The sequence below is a fragment of the Chenopodium album genome, chromosome 18, assembly GCF_948465745.1.
Source record: "Chenopodium album chromosome 18, dcCheAlbu1.1, whole genome shotgun sequence".
NCBI lineage: Eukaryota > Viridiplantae > Streptophyta > Magnoliopsida > Caryophyllales > Amaranthaceae > Chenopodium > Chenopodium album.
This window is the reverse complement of record NC_137851.1, coordinates 8,108,369-8,125,948: the sequence shown is the minus strand read 5'-3', so window position 1 is coordinate 8,125,948 and position 17,580 is coordinate 8,108,369. Positions and strand designations below refer to the sequence as shown.

At 39.0% G+C, this 17,580-nt stretch overlaps 1 protein-coding gene across 1 annotated transcript; it reads right to left on the bottom strand.

The window, feature by feature from the left end:
- Positions 1–1,875: 1,875 nt before the first annotated feature.
- On the bottom strand, positions 1,876–16,521 carry LOC145592959 (bark storage protein A-like). Its single transcript, XM_081649478.1, has 5 exons — positions 16,291–16,521; positions 16,006–16,073; positions 15,686–15,841; positions 15,031–15,273; positions 1,876–2,273 (listed from the first exon to the last, which is right to left on the bottom strand). The coding sequence occupies exons 1-5, from the start codon at positions 16,502–16,504 to the stop codon at positions 1,917–1,919; spliced, it is 1,038 nt and encodes a 345-aa protein (XP_081505604.1). The 5' UTR covers positions 16,505–16,521; the 3' UTR covers positions 1,876–1,916.
- Positions 16,522–17,580: the final 1,059 nt, after the last annotated feature.

Here is a 17,580-nt window from a genome sequence, read left to right as displayed (position 1 = left end):
AAAGTCACGTGATTGGCACGTGATGTAGTCAGCGGTGACTTTCCGACCAATGGTAGTCTCTTACGACATTTACCCTTTTATAAGGTAGTTTCTTACAACATTTTTTTGATTAAGTATTTTCTCACAAAAAAAATGTTTTATAAGGTAGTTTTTCACAAAAATGTCCTAAATTTTTAGTAATATAATGTCTACATATTTAGACGCAATGATAATGCACATACATAAAATCCTTACTTCTAAGATTCTAATACATCACACTCTATACTTGTATTATATTCATTTCCTCTTAAAAGCTATAAATCTTTGAGAATATTACTTGGTAAAATTAAAATTCAAGTATCATAACAAGAGGTCTTGGATTTCAATATTGGATCCATGGATTAGATAATTCAATTCAAACGTAACCAGACACGTACCTATTTATTTTCCGAGTCACTATGGCACGGACAAATTACAAGTCAATCATTAACGTAACATGTAACTAATCAAGTTGTGGATCTTTTACCATAATGACTAATTTTATAAATAAAGTATTTATCAAAACGGCTAATTATTAAATTTTTAATTCCAAAACTAGCTATATTATTGTTGACTTAAAAGGATATTGTCTATTTCTTATTTTACTTTGAACCGGCTACTTTTTTTTTTTAAAAAAAAAAATTTTAAAAGCCTTGCGCAAACAGTCACTCATAATAAAATCTAATTTCATTATAAAAAAAAAATTTAAAAAAAATGAAACCTAAATTTTTGTTTAGAATTTATCACAAAAAGGATTTATGAGTAGTATTGTTCTATCAAAACAATAACCACAAATTATACGATGATAAGGGATTTAAAAATGAAGATATTGTTCATTTTTTCATGTCTGCTAATTGTATGCTTTTGCGGCTAACGTCGGCTAATTTTGAATATTGTTGAGTTTAATGTGCATAAAAGATCAGGCGTACTCATACATATATTATATGTGATATATAATGACAGACAATGAATATGTTCGAAGAACTATTCTCAATTGCTTGATCTTATTCTTGCTCCTCTAATGTGAATATGGATCATCTTAGCTTATCTCGGATATAGTGGCTAATGAGGTTCCAATGCTCAAATGAGATGATAAAAAATGTTGATGAGAATAATAATTTTGAAGTTCTTGAATCTGACTTAGAAATTGAATATGAAGAGCCCTCACTTTCAGATTTTATTGATCCTGTTCACTTTGAATATGATAATAAATAATAATTACGAATTTAATTCTTCTCTAGATATTAGCCTTGATTATCAATTACACAAGGGTCAAGAGTTTGGTGACAAAGATAAATTTATTGATTATGTCACAAGATATGCTATATATGTGAACTTGGTTCATGGCAAGCTGCCAAGTAGTCGTGAAAAGGCATGATTATCAATTACTGGCCTTCAAATTTTCCAACAAATAAAAAACCAAAAAAAAAATTAAAAATAAACCCAAACAGACAAATTAAAATAAAAAATAACCTAAAAAAGTGAACCAAACCGGATCAAAGAAAATAAGAAATAAATAGTTTTTCTTCCAAATCAATAATTTAGATAGTTTTGAAATTAAAATTTATAATTAGCCGTTTAGGTAAATACTTTTGTAGAATTAACCATTTTGATAAAAGATCCTCAAATTGTCCCTATCTTTATTGTATCACTGTATCACCGAGTACAACATTATAATTTATTAGGTGAGTAATATCTACATTCTCTAGACACAAAAATGCATCGAACATCAACTTTATTGTCCTTTTCTAATGTTTCTTAGTTTTCTTTAAGTTCATTTTCAAAATCAAATCAATGCACCCAACATCATCTTATTCATAATTCAAATTTATTCCATAAATCCACTTAAGTACAACATTCTTACTTAAGTTTCATGCATAATTCATTGGACGTACATTTCAAAAAGAAGCTTTTGAAAGTGACAACTGCTTAATAAATTCAACAAGAACAAGAACAGAATTAGTTGCAGCAACCGGTAAGAAAGTATCAGCCTCATTAGACTCAGCAGAACCACCACCGGCTAAATCGGAGAGAGCGCGAATGGTGATGTGGGGAACCCTTTGCTGGTGGCATACGAGTGCTACACCGGCACTTTCCATCTCGACCGGACTTAGCTTGAATTTGTCAAAGAGAAAGCTTCTATAAGCTGCATTGTCTACGTAAATACTTGCACTTGCTCCTCTTAATACTGTGGTCACTTTGGGTGTTGTATCTAAGCATGTGGTTGCATTCACACATTTCTCCAATTCTAAAGTCTGACAATGTAATATTCGTAGAATTGAATTTTCAACATTAGAAATATAATATAATACAAGTATTTATTTATTTTTTTAATTCATAAGTGTATGGGATGATATCTGAGTATGACCGATATCTTGTGAAAACACGTGACCAGGTTCCAATAATTATAAGAGGATGCTGATATGTTCCAGAAAGAAGACATGTCGGCTTGCCGGAATTCAACACGTGGCAACAGAAGCTCGACACTTGGCACAAAAGGCTCTGCATGGATGAGAGCCACCTGTCAAGGTAAACTATTATAAATAGTAGGTAAGACCTCATTAATGAGGATATTAATTACACTTTCTCTCTCTCTCTCTACTTTCTCTCTCTTATTTATCTTCTTCTCTCTTAAACACCTTCTGACTTTATCATCGGAGTGGTTATCCCCGGACCACCCCGGGGTTAGCTAACTTCTTCTCATTGTGTAGGTTCTCAGCTTGCCGATAGGAGTATCAGGATCTCAGGTCCGAATTCTTGGGGAAGTCAGGATCAGACAGAAACAATTTGGCGCTAGAAGGAGGGGATAGTTGATCACTTCTATCGCCTAAGAACCTCACACAAAAACATTCATATAACAACGATAACCATGGCCGGAAACAATGGAATACCAGTAGAACAACCCCAGGTGGAAATAGTAGATGAAACCCATACCCTAGAGGGTAATCAATTCCATATGCCGATAACTCCCCCTGCAGGAGGAGGAGAGACAGAGGATCCTATGGCGGCATTCACTCCAGATGAGTTGGAAACAGCCGCAAGGGTGATGAGTGCAATGAGTAGGAAGAGAAAGGAGGCTGAGGCGGCACGGGCTGAAAGAGAAGCTGCCCAGGCCGATAGAGGAACATCGCACCGTCACCAGGAGGAACAACACAATCAGTTGGAGAACTCGTCGAGGAGACCCCGACATGAGTCGCCGATAAGATCGCATACAACATCACGGCGGGTTGAACAATCCTCAAGTCACGTTGTGAGTACTGGAACTCAGCAGCAGAGAAGTTCACAAGTAGAGGGTCAAGCAGTGCGCACAGTGGTGCAGTTAAGGGCATCTCCATTTGCCCAGCACGTCTTGGATCAGCCAATGGAAAAGGTGAAAATGACGACTTGTCGGTATGATGGAAGAGGGGATCCGGCAAGATTCATAACGTCCTATGAGGGACACATGATGCTATACACTAACTCGGATGCAGTCTGGTGTAAAGTCTTTCCGACAACTCTGATTGGGGCTGCAGCCGATTGGTTTAACAACCTTGAAGTCGGGTCAGTAGATAGCTTTGAAAGATTGACTGAGATGTTTGTAGGTCAGTATGTCAGTAACAGTGTGAGGCAGAGAACCTCTGGAGAATTGATGGCTGTGGAGCAGAAACCGGATGAATCTTTGAGGGATTATATCAGGCGATTTAATAATGAGGCAAACACCATTCCGAAATTGCAACAGGAAATAGCTGTGATGGCTTTAATGAATGGATTGATTGATTCGGATTTTAAGAGGTATCTTACAAGGAAAAACCTGCCGACACTGGCAGCGGCATTCAGCAAAGCTCATGATTATATAAAGAGTGAGGAATTAATGAAGACAAGTAGCAGACATGTCACTACCGGAAAGGGGCAAAGTCAGTATGAAGGGACCTCGTCTGGAGGAAGCAGGCCGAGAGCTCCTGCCCCAGGAAGGGGAGGAGGAAGTCGGCAAGATTCCAGACCGACAAGGCTGCCAATGAGATATAGCACCTACACTCCCTTGAATACACCAAGGGCGGCAATCTACTCAGTAAACCAGAACAGAGAAGATTGGTCGAGGCCGATTCCCATGAAGGCAAGGCCAAGGGATGTAAAGAAGTATTGTATGTTCCATAGGGATGTGGGGCATTATACGGAGGAGTGTACACAATTGAAGGACAACATTGAGGAATTGATCAGGAAAGGGCACTTAACACAATACCGGTTGAATGCCGGCAGAAATCAGCAACCGGCACAAGCTGTTGAGAGGCAACAGATGGAAGCAAGACCTGAAAGAACTCAAGGAAGAATAGTCCGACAAGGGGACGCAGGAGTACCACCGTTATCTACTGGAAGAGTAGATGTAATAACGGGAGGACCGATTCATGGAGGGACAATTAGTGGGGCAAAGAAGCATTTGGCGGAACACCGACATCTAGTTTGTGCTTTGGACGTAGACAACCGTCCTCGGCCGGCGTCAATACCACAAGTTGTGTTTACAGAGGAAGATGCACGAGGTGTAGTATTCCCGCATGACGATCCGTTAGTCTTGATAACCAAGATAAATGGGGCTGACATCAAAAGAGTACTGGTAGATGGGGGTAGTTCAGCAAATGTGTTGTTTGTGCAAGCTTTTAATGAGATGAATATAGGAAGGCAATATTTGAAGCCGGTATCGTATCCAGTGATTGGGTTTAATGGGTCGACTGTAAGGCCAGAAGGGAGCATTGTGTTGCCCGTAAGGATGGGTGATGGACCACAGGCAAGAGATGTGATGGCAGAGTTTCTGGTGGTGAATGTCAAGTCGGCTTACAACGCAATTATCGGCAGACCGATAATTCACGACATGCAGGCCGTTGTGTCAACTTACCATCTAGCAATAGCCTATGTGTCGAATTTAGGTGCTGTGGAGAAGGTGTATGGGGGACAGGTTATGTCAAAAGCCTGTTATGTTACAGCTTTGAAGAACCCAGTTGGTAGTGTTACGATACCATGTAACCCAATAAGGGAAGGTGAGCCGGCAGTTCAGGATTTAACCATGAAAAACTTTGATGCAAGACTTGAGGAACACACCAAGGCCGTTCCCGGGGGGAGAAACCATCCAAGTTGAACTGCAACCAGGCGACCCGAGTAGGACAGTGAAGGTTGGGGCTGATATGGATGTGGACACTAGGTGTAACCTGATAAGCTTGCTGCGTGAAAATGCCGACGTCTTTGCGTTCTCGGCCAGTGAGATGCCGGGAATACATCCAGAAGTAATGGAGCATAAGTTGAACGTTGACAGAAAGTTCAGGCCGGTAAGGCAAAAGAAGCGCAATTTCTCAACTGAGAAGATAGAAGCAATACAGGCTGAAGGTAAATAAACTCTTAGCAGCAGGGTTCATTGAGCCTTGCACATATCCAGAGTGGCTGGCGAATGTAGTAATGGTGAGAAAGCCAACAGGGAAGTGGCGAATGTGCGTGGATTTCACAGATCTGAATAAGGCTTGCCCTAAGGATTGCTACCCACTACCCCGGATAGACAGATTAGTAGACTCAACCTCTGGTCATGCCATGCTTAGTTTTCTGGATGCATTTTCAGGATATCATCAAGTCAGCATGCATAAGGCTGACAGGAATAAAACGGCTTTTATAACAGATGTTGGTGTATATTGTTATAAGGCAATGTCGTTTGGGTTGAAAAATGCAGGGGCAACCTACCAGAAATTGGTAGACAAGATTTTTGAGAAGCAGAAGGGACGGAATGTTGAGGTGTATGTGGATGATACGATAGTGAAGAGCAAGGAAAAAGGAAACCATATAGCAGATTTGAGAGAAACATTTGAGACTTTAAGGAAATATCAGATGAAGTTAAATCCGGAGAAGTGTGTTTTTGGAGTTAGATCAGGGAAGTTTTTAGGCTTCATGGTCAGTGAACGGGGGATAGATGCGAATCCAGATAAGGTGAATGCGGTACTTCAAATGAAACAACCAAAAACCATTCGTGATATACAGAGGTTAACTGGCAGGATGGCAGGGTTAACCAGGTTTATCAGCAAGTCAGCTGATAAGGCACTTCCGTTCTTTATGGTACTAAGAAAGAACAAGGCATTCGAGTGGGGAAAAGAACAAAGTGATGCCCTAGAAGTAGTAAGGAATCATCTTAGGTCTCTTCCCACGATTGCCAGGCCCGAGAGGGGAGAAGTGTTGCAATTATACATTTCGACGTCGCCAAAAACGGTAGCAGCCGTTTTGTTAGTAGAAAGGAAGAAACAACAACAGCCGATATACTTTGTCAGTCATGTTTTGAATGCGGCAGAGCGTAGATATCCAGTGATAGAAAAAATGGCGTTAGCGGTAATAGTGGCAGCCAGGAAGTTGAGGCCTTACTTTGATGCACATCCAATAGAGGTGCTTACTAATCATCCCTTAGAGAAATCGTTGCGTAAAATGGATACATCTGGCAGATTACTGGCATGGACAGTCGAGTTGTCGGAATATGAGATAGGCTACAAGCCAAGAACATCAATTAAGGCTCAAGCGTTGTCTGATTTTATTGTTGAAACCACATACACCGATGAAGAGGAAGAATTGGGAACATGGCAGGTATCAGTTGATGGATCGGCTACGGCAACGGGGGCAGGGGCAGGAATTGTGATAACGGCTCCAGATGGGAGAATGTTTGAATATGCCATGAAGTTTAAGTTCAAGGCAACAAATAATGAAGCCGAGTACGAAGCCGCGGTGGCCGGAATGCAATTGTCAATAGCAGCAGAAGCAAAACGGCTAGTTTTGACAACTGATTCTCAGCTGGTATCAAGTCAATTTAGTGGCGAGTATGAAACTCGAGAGCTGGCAATGGTGAAATATTTGGAGAAGATGAAGCAGTTAGCAGCTCAGCTGCAGTACTTTGAGATCAAATTAGTTCCGAGATTGAAAAATGCTCAAGCAGATGCGCTGGCAAGATTGGCAAGTTCAAGTTTTAATGACTTAGAAAGGACAGTTATGGTAGAGGTTTTAAAGCAGAGAAGCATAGATGAGATGTCGGCAGAGGTATTATGTGTTGATGTGGGGGATCAATGGTACGATAAAATACTGGCATACATCGTTCATGGTGTAGGGCCAACAGATAAAGGACAGCTGAAAAGATTGCGGAAGGATAGTGTATGGTTCGTTATGTACCAAGGCCAGTTATACAAAAGGGGGTTTTCACTACCATTGCAAAGGTGCATAACGGATTTTGAGTCAGCAAGATTGATAGAAGAATTGCATGAGGGAAGTTGTGGTAACCATCTCGGAGCAAGAGCCTTGTCAAGAGAAGCAATGAGAAGAGGTTACTACTGGCCGACAATGAATGCAGACGCAGTGGCTTACATTAAAAAATGCGAGAAGTGTCAAAAGTTTGCCCCAGTTATCAACTTACCCCCAAATGATCTAACTCCGATATTGAGTCCAATCCCTTTTGCCCAGTGGGGAATGGATATAGTAGGCCCGTTCCCATCGGCCACGGGTGGAAGAAAATTTCTGATAGTGGGAATTGATTACTTCACGAAATGGATAGAAGCAGAGCCAGTAACGAAGATAACGGCATCGGAAGTAAAAAAGTTTATATGGAAAAACATCTTCACAAGGTTTGGGTTGCCGATGGCGATGGTTTTTGATCATGGAACCCAATTTGGCTGTAAGTCAGTCAAAGATCTCTTAATGATGTATAAGGTGAAATTTGCTTACGCAGCAGTATGCCATCCACAGTCTAACGGCCAGGCAGAAGCAGCAAATAAGCAGATCATAACAGCAATTAAGAAGAAGATCGAAGATGCAAAGGGTTTGTGGGTAGATTTGATACCAGAGATATTATGGGCAAACAGGACAACAGTAAGAGAAGCCACGGATGAATCACCTTATACTCTAGTTTTTGGAACAGAGGCAGTCATACCAGCAGAAGTCGGGTTGCCGACATTCCGGATTCAGCATTACTGTGAAGACCAAAATGATTTACTCCTACGACAACAGTTAGATTTTTTGCCAGAACTGAGAGAAAAAGCAGCAGTTAAGTCAGCTGCCTTTAAAGAAAGAATGTCAAGAGCCTACAACAAAAGAGTATCCCATAGGCCGTTAAGTGTAGGAGATCTTGTACTACGAAGAACAGAAGGGACCGGTAAGGGAAATGAAGATGGGAAGCTGACTGCAAATTGGGAGGGGCCTTATCGGATTAGGGATGTCATCATCCAAGGATCGTTTTACCTAGAAACTTTGGATGGGACACCTCTAAAAAATGTATGGAACTCAGCTGTATTGAAGAAATACTATGTGTAATGAACAATTTTTATGTGAAGCTGATATTAAGAAAGACATCAATGATGAATGAAGAAGCATTCAGACAACATGTGTTGGAATAGGCATCCTCCATTTAACAGAACATCGTTAAATGGGACGGACAGCTCAAAACCGCTTCCGTGAAGTTAATAGATATACAACCTGATCAGTTGTATACGTTAACTCACGAGGTTGCTGGTTCAAAATATAATACCGGCCAAATCAATTCGAGTATACGCCGATATGAGGCATAGCTCAGAATGTGATCGCCGAGAGGGTACCTAACTGGCTGAAACAATAAAGCAGTAGGTGACCAATGTTATAATCTGAACCATCAACGACCGGTTACGGCTCAGTATACATAGCTCTAACACGAACTATGTACACTGGGGGGAGTAAGGAGTGGTATGGTATTTGTGATATCCATAGTACGCTGGTAATTTTTAATGCATGGTATTTGTGATACCCATAGTACGCTGGTAATTTTTAGTGCAATTTTTCGAGATTAATTACAATTTTTCAAGTGAGGTAAAAATCTGATATCTTCCAAAGCCGAGGTTTTGAAGTCTGATATCTTCAAAGCTGGCGTTTTTTAAGAGGTTTCCAATTGGAAGTTGTCGGATTTCAGATAAACTATCAGCTAAACTTATTTTTTGCAAATTGTCTTTTATATATGCTGAAATTGGCAGGGCAATATAGTTATCATAACGTTGTAAAAAACAAGCAGATTAGGAAATGATAAGCAGAGAACAACACAGTTACGATAAAGTGTAAAAATTAATAGACAGTTAGCAGACAACGAAAACAAAAATAAGTTTGCATAACAGATAAAATTGACAATCGACAGGCATCACCACAAAAAAGGGGTATATGCCGATAAAACAGCATTGCCAAAATAGATGTTCACGCATACAAAGGACAATAAAAAGAGAGTTACAGCTGGTAAGGCCCAATAATACAAGACCCACAAGAAGATGTCGGTGATGACTGCCCGCCCCTTCAAGATTGTGCATTCTCAGGCACTGGGGAGTCCAAGATGCTGGGATCTTTGGGGCCGTCATCAGCACTTGGCGCCAGATTGTACAAGTCCTCTTCAGAGAACTGCTGCGCCTCGAAGCCGGAAGGGATCTTGTAGGCTTCCTCGTCGAAAGCCTTCTCAACCTTGACCCAATCATCTTTTTTCCAACCGGCGGCGTGGGCAACACATCTCTGAGCAGCAGTCCAACCTCCATCGAAACGGTCCTGGAGCTTGGAGCAGAACTCATCTGAAGTCAAGTAACGGCCCACGGCTCTCTGGCGAATCCCAGGCTTATCGGCTTCCATCCGCATAACCTTCTCTTCGAGGTTTTTTACTTTAGCCCTGGCATCGCCGAGATCTTTCTCAACTGAAGAAAGACGCTCAATGGCTTTATCTTTCTCAGCAATCTGAGTCTTCAGACTCTGCAATTCCAACTCCAAGCCAGCAACTTTTCCAGCCTTAACCTTCAACTCCGACATCTCCTTGTCGTCTTTTTCTTTTATCTTCCTCAGGTCATCCAGGGCCTTTTCAGCGTTGTTAATGATTTCTTGCATGGCACTTTGACTGGAGGAGGCTTGATGGTGCTTCTCTTGATAATAGCGGTACATCTCCACCAGCTCCGTACCAGACATAACAGCCTGTAAACAGGAAAGTACTTCCGAATAAGAATTAACAAAAACCATGAAACAAGCAATAAGAGTGCGTAAGCCATAACGTAATATAAGAAATAGGTTAAGGCAAAGAAGTAAAGTAAACATACCTTCATCATGTTGTGCATATGAGCAGCAGCGAGGGGACCGATTGGACCAGCAGGTCTGTCCATCGGAAGAGTAAGGTTACTAAGAAGCCGGTAACCAAGGGTCCCACCCTGCGTTGGATCGTCGGTAATCATTGATTCATTTCGGCCAACATCTATGTCGGGCTTCCAACGATCCCCAGAATGGCCGGCAGGAACAGCAAAGCCTTTCAGGACTTCATCTGGAAACCGGCCGGAAACTCTTTCTATCCACTGGTTGGACCGGTATGTTAAAGCCGGAATGATGGAATCTGACCCAACCGTAGTAGGAGCAATTGTGGTGGTCGCCTGAGGTTGACGAGGGGATTCGGCAGAAGTGAGATCTTCGATCTCAACACCCTGAATAACCTTCTTCACAATAGCCTCAGGGCTCTTAGCTTTGTTGATGGGTGGAGTCTTCTCAGACTCCGATTGGTCCTTCTTCTTCCCACCACGCCCTTCAGGTTGTCTAGGGCTGGAGGTCACAATTCCACCTCGCCGATTGGCCAGGGATGTCGTCTTTCTCTTTTTGGCATTGTCATCAGCCATGATCTCAGCTCTTCTCTTGGCACTGACAGTTGGAGTGCGGCCGCAAACGGTAGCAAGAGTGTCGTAGGGGCTTGAAGCTTTAGGGCAACGTCTGACAACTCTTTTCCCGTCGGAAGATAAGCCGAGTTGCTTATTGTCCAACTTGTCAATACCTGAGAATAAGGAATGTAAGTACAATCAATTAGGTACATATAAAAAAAAAGAGAAAGAAAGAAAAAGAAGGAAGAGAAATTCAATAAAATAAACAGTACCATAACTGTCAGTCCAACAGAGACCGACACGAGATAACGGCGCGTTGCCCAGAATGTAACTTACATTCGGCACCCACACATTAGGAACTATACGAACCTTGCCGTCACCTTCATCAAATTCTGAGACGTCAAAATGATTGACGGCTCTCTCTTCGTGCTTACCAAGATCCCTCTCGGGGATTGAATCAAAACGAGGATGAGGCTGGTAAAAGGTTCTTCTTAGAGGAAATTCCTCAGGAACCGACATGAAAAAGAACCTCACTTGCCAGCCCTTACAGCTTGTCAATTTGGGGTGGACGGTATATTTGCGAGGTTGGGTATACAAGGACCACCACCCATCTGAATGACCATCTCTCTTCAAAGTAATCAGTCGTCTAAAAACGTTAAGGGTTAGGGGATAGTTTCGATATAGCATGACCCAGATGGTGGCAATAACGGCCCGTATGGTAGGGGGAGTAACCTGAACTAAACAGACATTCCAGGCTTTTAGGATTTTTGCCACAAAGGGGTGTAGGGGAAAGCGAAGGCCGAAGTCTAAATGCTTCATATAAATGGCCACGGAACCTGCTGGGCAATCTAATACTGAGGCTCCAGAAGGGGGAACTGACAGCTCATACCCGTCAGGTAAGTTGAAGAATCTCTTAGCACGACGGCAGTAATCTTTTTCAATTGTCGTTTTCCTAAAATCATCACTTATTTTCGCCTTGGCCACTTTTCCATCTCTGGCAAGGGTAATAGGTTGTCGGAATTCAGCTCCGTCAGTCTCGGAGTTATAGCCCTCGTCCAGATTCTCTTCCTGGATAACCTCTGCCGTCAAGTCGACAATGTCATCCCTGCTCTCATTGTTGATACTGTCTTCTTGAGTCTCGTCATCTCCTAAAACTGAGTTGACGGCTGAATCATGAACTGGGGATGACGGACCCTCTTGAGGGTTCGCAGGGATATCAGCCACTGGTCCTTCTTCAGAAGAACTTACAACCTGACCTTGCCCAGGTCTTTTGCTGGATTCTGCTGCCTTAGCGGCCTCAGCTGCCTTAGCTGCTTTGGCGGCCTCAGCAGCTTCACGGGCAGCAGCACGAGGCTGATAACTGGTTATCTTTACCCTTGGCATGGTGTTTATACCTATATTGCCAACGTTAGTGCCGTATTGATTAAAATAGCGTTTCCCAGCAAAGCTGCGTAAGTGATAACGAACACTAACAGGCTCAACGTTAAGAATTTCGGTATCGGCAGGGATATCAGGATTAGTAGGGTGGAAAGCACTTTCACGGTGAGCAATGGTCCTATGTATCATAAAAGCGCGTTTCTCTTCTTCAGAAGATAACGTCTCAAATGGATAATCAATATTATCAGAAAGGGAAGATGAATTACCCTGGTTACTACCGGTTTCTTTGCCTAAGGATTGCCTAATTAAACGACGCCTAGCAGTACTAAGGTTAGGGAAATTCTCTTCGACACTATCTTCAGACATTTAGTTCAAAAATGAGAAAATAAAACAGACATGCAAAATTAAGGGATTAAGGAACAGCAATACCTTCGACAAAAGTCGCTGATACGATGAACTTAAACTGACAAGTGATGAAGAAGAAAAGCACTCCGAGTAAACTAAGAACCGTAGACCGAAATCGGGAAGAATCAGAAAAGTAGACTCTTTGTTGAAAAAACAATTGAGACGGAGAAAAAACTTTGGAAAGATGAAAAGTGAAATGAAAAATGGTGGAATTTTTGATCTAAAAGGAAAAACTGAAAAGTCAGTTGAGGTGAAAGGCGGTTCAGAAATCCAACGGCCCTCAATCGACAATCAATTTCAAAAAATGACGGTAGGATTTACAACACGTGTATTAATTTTCCCGCTTTTTTTAAAAAAAAAAAAAAAAAAAAAAAAAAAAAAAAAAAAAAAACGGTTACACTACCATAACGTGCTCATTAAAACAAGTTGACCTTGTACGCTATCGGCATACAAGGTCACTTGGGAAGAAAAACGGAGTTTTTCGCTCCCAGATATTTTATAACAAGTTGACCTTGTACGCTATCCGCATACAAGGTCACTTGGGGAGGAAAACGGAGTTTTTCGCTCCCAGATATTTTATAACAAGTTGACCTTGTACGCTATCGGCATACAAGGTCACTTGGGGAGGAAAACGGAGTTTTTCGCTCCCACGTATTTTATAACAAGCTGACCTTGTAACCTATCGGCATACAAGGTCACTTCGGAAGGAAAATGGAGTTTTTCGCTCCCAGATATTTTATAACAAGTTGACCTTGTACGCTATCGGCATACAAGGTCACTTGGGGAGGAGAACGGTTGAAACCTAAAAGCAAATGGATACAGTACGCGATTATGGTATAAAAACTGTCCTCTTGCTAACTTCTCAGCAAAAGAATATAGAGCTTAAAATATATAGACGTATCGAAGCAAATCTGTCTGAATACAAGACAAGCAAGTGAAACGAATTGCTACAACGGCAAAGTCAGTAATAAGGTTTTGTTAGTAAACAATGCTTGACAAAGTACAAGAAACGTTGTCACAATAAAATTTCCAGCACAAGGAAAAATCTGAAGAGTAAGATGTGGAACCCAAAGTTTGTTTAGTTAGGTTCAGCTTGTTACCCATGTTAACTGAGAACGATGACGAATGATCATGCGTCCTCACTTGGGGGGGCTAATTGTATGGGATGATATCTGAGTATGACCGATATCTTGTGAAAACACGTGACCAGGTTCCAATAATTATAAGAGGATGCTGATATGTTCCAGAAAGAAGACATGTCGGCTTGCCGGAATTCAACACGTGGCAACAGAAGCTCGACACTTGGCACAAAAGGCTCTGCATGGATGAGAGCCACCTGTCAAGGTAAACTATTATAAATAGTAGGTAAGACCTCATTAATGAGGATATTAATTACACTTTCTCTCTCTCTCTACTTTCTCTCTCTTATTTATCTTCTTCTCTCTTAAACACCTTCTGACTTTATCATCGGAGTGGTTATCCCCGGACCACCCCGGGGTTAGCTAACTTCTTCTCATTGTGTAGGTTCTCAGCTTGCCGATAGGAGTATCAGGATCTCAGGTCCGAATTCTTGGGGAAGTCAGGATCAGACAGAAACAATAAGAATGCTGAAAGATGATAATGGAGGTTTGCATATGTATATGTATGTATAAGTTGAATGACTTTTATATGGTATCTGATTCACACATTGATTATTGATATCTTTCATATTTTATTATTTTATTACTAAGAACTTTGCATGTGAAATTTTATTAGATTCGACTGGGTAGTAATTTTGAGTTTTAACTTATACCATGTAATAAATACCACGTATAGGTCTTATACATAATTGAAAGTATGACATCTTTCAGAATATGATCAACGTTTTCTTATTTAATTTTGTAATCTTGAATAAAAGGATGGAGGGGTGGTTAACATTAACAAGAAATCAGCTATTATTAGTTTGTCAAAAAAGTGACCTAATTGATGTTCTATCATGTATAAATAATCATTTTAATTATTTTTTAACCTTTTGGGTGAATTTGATGAATAATTAATTTATCAAGGATATAGCTAAGCTAGGTCATGATTTTTGATCATGACTAATGACGAATGGACACATTATTATAATGAATGAACGATGATGTATAGCTTAAAAATGACCATTATATGTATTAATTCTTGTGGTTAGCCTTGGTCTCCAATTATTATGTTGATTCGATAATTTATTTTGTAGAATAGGAATAAGTCCAGCCCATAATTAAATAATAGTATGGTGCTCCAATGAAGTACGTTATTGTTAATTGTAGTATATTTTTTTTAAATAAATCTTATTAGATTAGATCCTTAGAGAAATCAGTTTAATTGTACTGAATTATTGTAAATATAGGTTATGACTTATCAGTCATTGGATCCATACAGGTAGGGCTACATTCAAAGATTATATTCGATTTCAAGTCAAGTTGAGTATTCAAGTCGATCTATTAATTAATTAGCTATTACCATGTAACGTGACATGGCAACAATGATTTTTAGGTCGGATTTATTTCAATCCAGGATTTGTAATTAAGTTTTTACATACATATTACGTATACAAGGCCTACATTGACTATTGCGACGAATAGGTTTTGTTAGTTACCTGAAGGTTCTTGGCAACGGCGAAGTAATGAGGATCAACGGGAACCCAAAAGGCATGTTGTCTTTCCTCAGGAACTCCATCAATTGGGAAAATCTCTTCAGCTTGATACCAAATTCTGTTCAAGAGATTGTCAGCCTCAGTAACGTTTGCTGTGTAATCAGCAAATCTTAAATTGCCATATTCCCTTGAGTAATCTCCTGCTGCTTCTAGGGCTAATTCATCTTCTGGTCCATGTCCAAATCTCTACACCCATCAAAACATTATTTTATAATAAAGATTATATGTAATATAATTTGTGATGACATTATATTAATAGTGACAATATATAAATAATATAAACAAATTCATATTTTCCAATTCGTACTTCATATAACAAGCGTCAAGTCAAGCTAAGATCAATTGTTTACCTTGTAGAGATTTTTTACTACTTTTTAAATTGATGTTAGTTTTTTGTCTTTTTATGTTTTGTAGTGAATGTATGACATACAGAGTATTATATTAAGAAAATATATCTTACATATATATACGCGACCTTTCACATGAAAATGATGATATGCAAAGTAAGTTTTTATTCCTACTTTATCATTTTTTGTACATGATCATATTGCGTAATATATAGTCTAAGTAATTTCGTGCAAAACATGAAATACTTAACCTGCCAATTCAAAAGACCAAGGTGAGCCCAATATTGAGGAATAGCAACATCTCCAATATGAAGAGAAGGATCAGCATTTCCAGCTATACCATAGTGTACAACTCCTTCTACTCTAAATAAATTTAGCAACAATTGAGTTGTTGTAGCTGCATTTACCTGTAAAAAATTTCTTCCTTTAAACATATAGTTTTACTTTTCTCTTTGAAATTTAAGAAATAATAATTCAACTTTGTTCTACGTACTTTTCATTTTTATAAAAATTTATAAAAATCTAAAGGTAGAGAATAAGAGAAGATGACTTTTATTTGTTACGTACGTACCATGCCAAGTCCTGTCATGACCAAGATCACTTTCTTATCAGCTATGGTTCCGAATCGAAATCTCCTACCTTAATTAAGAGTCCATCGATCAAATATATATATATATATATATATATATATATATATATATAACAGATTTAGAAAGAAAAAACGCGTAGTTATATATATAAATAAATTTTTAAAAAAAGGATAATGAGTACGTGTAATAATTAATAATTGGTTAATTAATTGGTAATGGACTAATTTAATTATACGAATAGAATTGGAATATTTGTATATATGTACCTGAAAAATCAATGATAAACTTGCTAGCAGAGAAGCTAGGAGATTGAAGAAGAGGGTTGAGCTCAAATAAGTTTGGTATTACAACACCAATATAAGGGCCATTTTTATTGGCTACTTTAATATGATGCATGATGTTTTTGGGTATTTCACCTTGTGCTCCATTTTGAGCATAAATCACAAGGAGGAAAAAAATTATAGTTGTTAGAGAACCCATTTTTTCTCTTACAAGATATTGATGATATGGAGGGTGTAAGTTTTAGGGTTGGAGAACACACATATATATAGAACTTTGCTAGGACATTTTGATTGAAGGTTGTATGCGGTTAACCTAAACATCGTAGGATTGTACCCATTGTAATTATTATCTTACAAGAAACAATCTTGTCCATTCATATTTTAAACTAGTTGAATACCAATATAAAATAAAATGTTAATAAGTAAGTTGTTGGTTGATTTATATTTACATAATAATTATATTGATAGTCAAAGTTGAAAAAAAAAAAAAAAAAAAAAAAAAAAAAAAAAAAAAAAAAAAGAAGAAGAAAAAAGTCAAGTGTGTCAATAATTATAAAATGGAGAGAGTATAGAAGAGGGGTTATTGGGATAAATTTTAAGTTGCCCTTTTTGCCTGACCATCACTTAAATTTAGATCAGAATTACTAATAAAAAAATTCTTCAAGATATATGTTAAAAAAAAAAAAAAAAAAAAAAAAAAAATTGACTGACTACATCCCCAAGCTTTTCCAAAAAGATAAAATAAACCTTCTACAATTATTTTTTAATTTACCAATATTCATCTTTTTTTGAAAACCTTGACAACAATCTTTAAAAACCTTTAATTGAAGGTTTTATGTAAAATGCCCTGATTAATATATTTGATTAGGTCAATGAAACTTTTAGTTTGTCTTCTATTTTTTACAAGTAATATAATTGGAGTGACAAATTGGCCTGTCATAATCCGCTAATACTATTTCCATTGCTTTGCCAGCCAACTATTGAACTTGTTTAGAGTCAAAATCTTTTTTCTTTTTTTTTTTTTTATTATTCTTTTTTGTATCTTTTATTTTTTATTTTTAAATTTTGCTTTTGCATCAACCTTTTTATTTTGAAATTCTCAATAATGGCCTTGTATTTGTGCTAACGTAACGGAGGGTGAGGGTTTCGAGGCTAGTGGAGGTGAAGGTGGGTGTTTCAGGGCTGGTGGAGGGTTAGGATGGGGGTTTTGGGGCTGGTGGAAGTGGTGGTGGTGGGTGATGATATGTCATCTTTTTCTATCATTTTACCAACTAT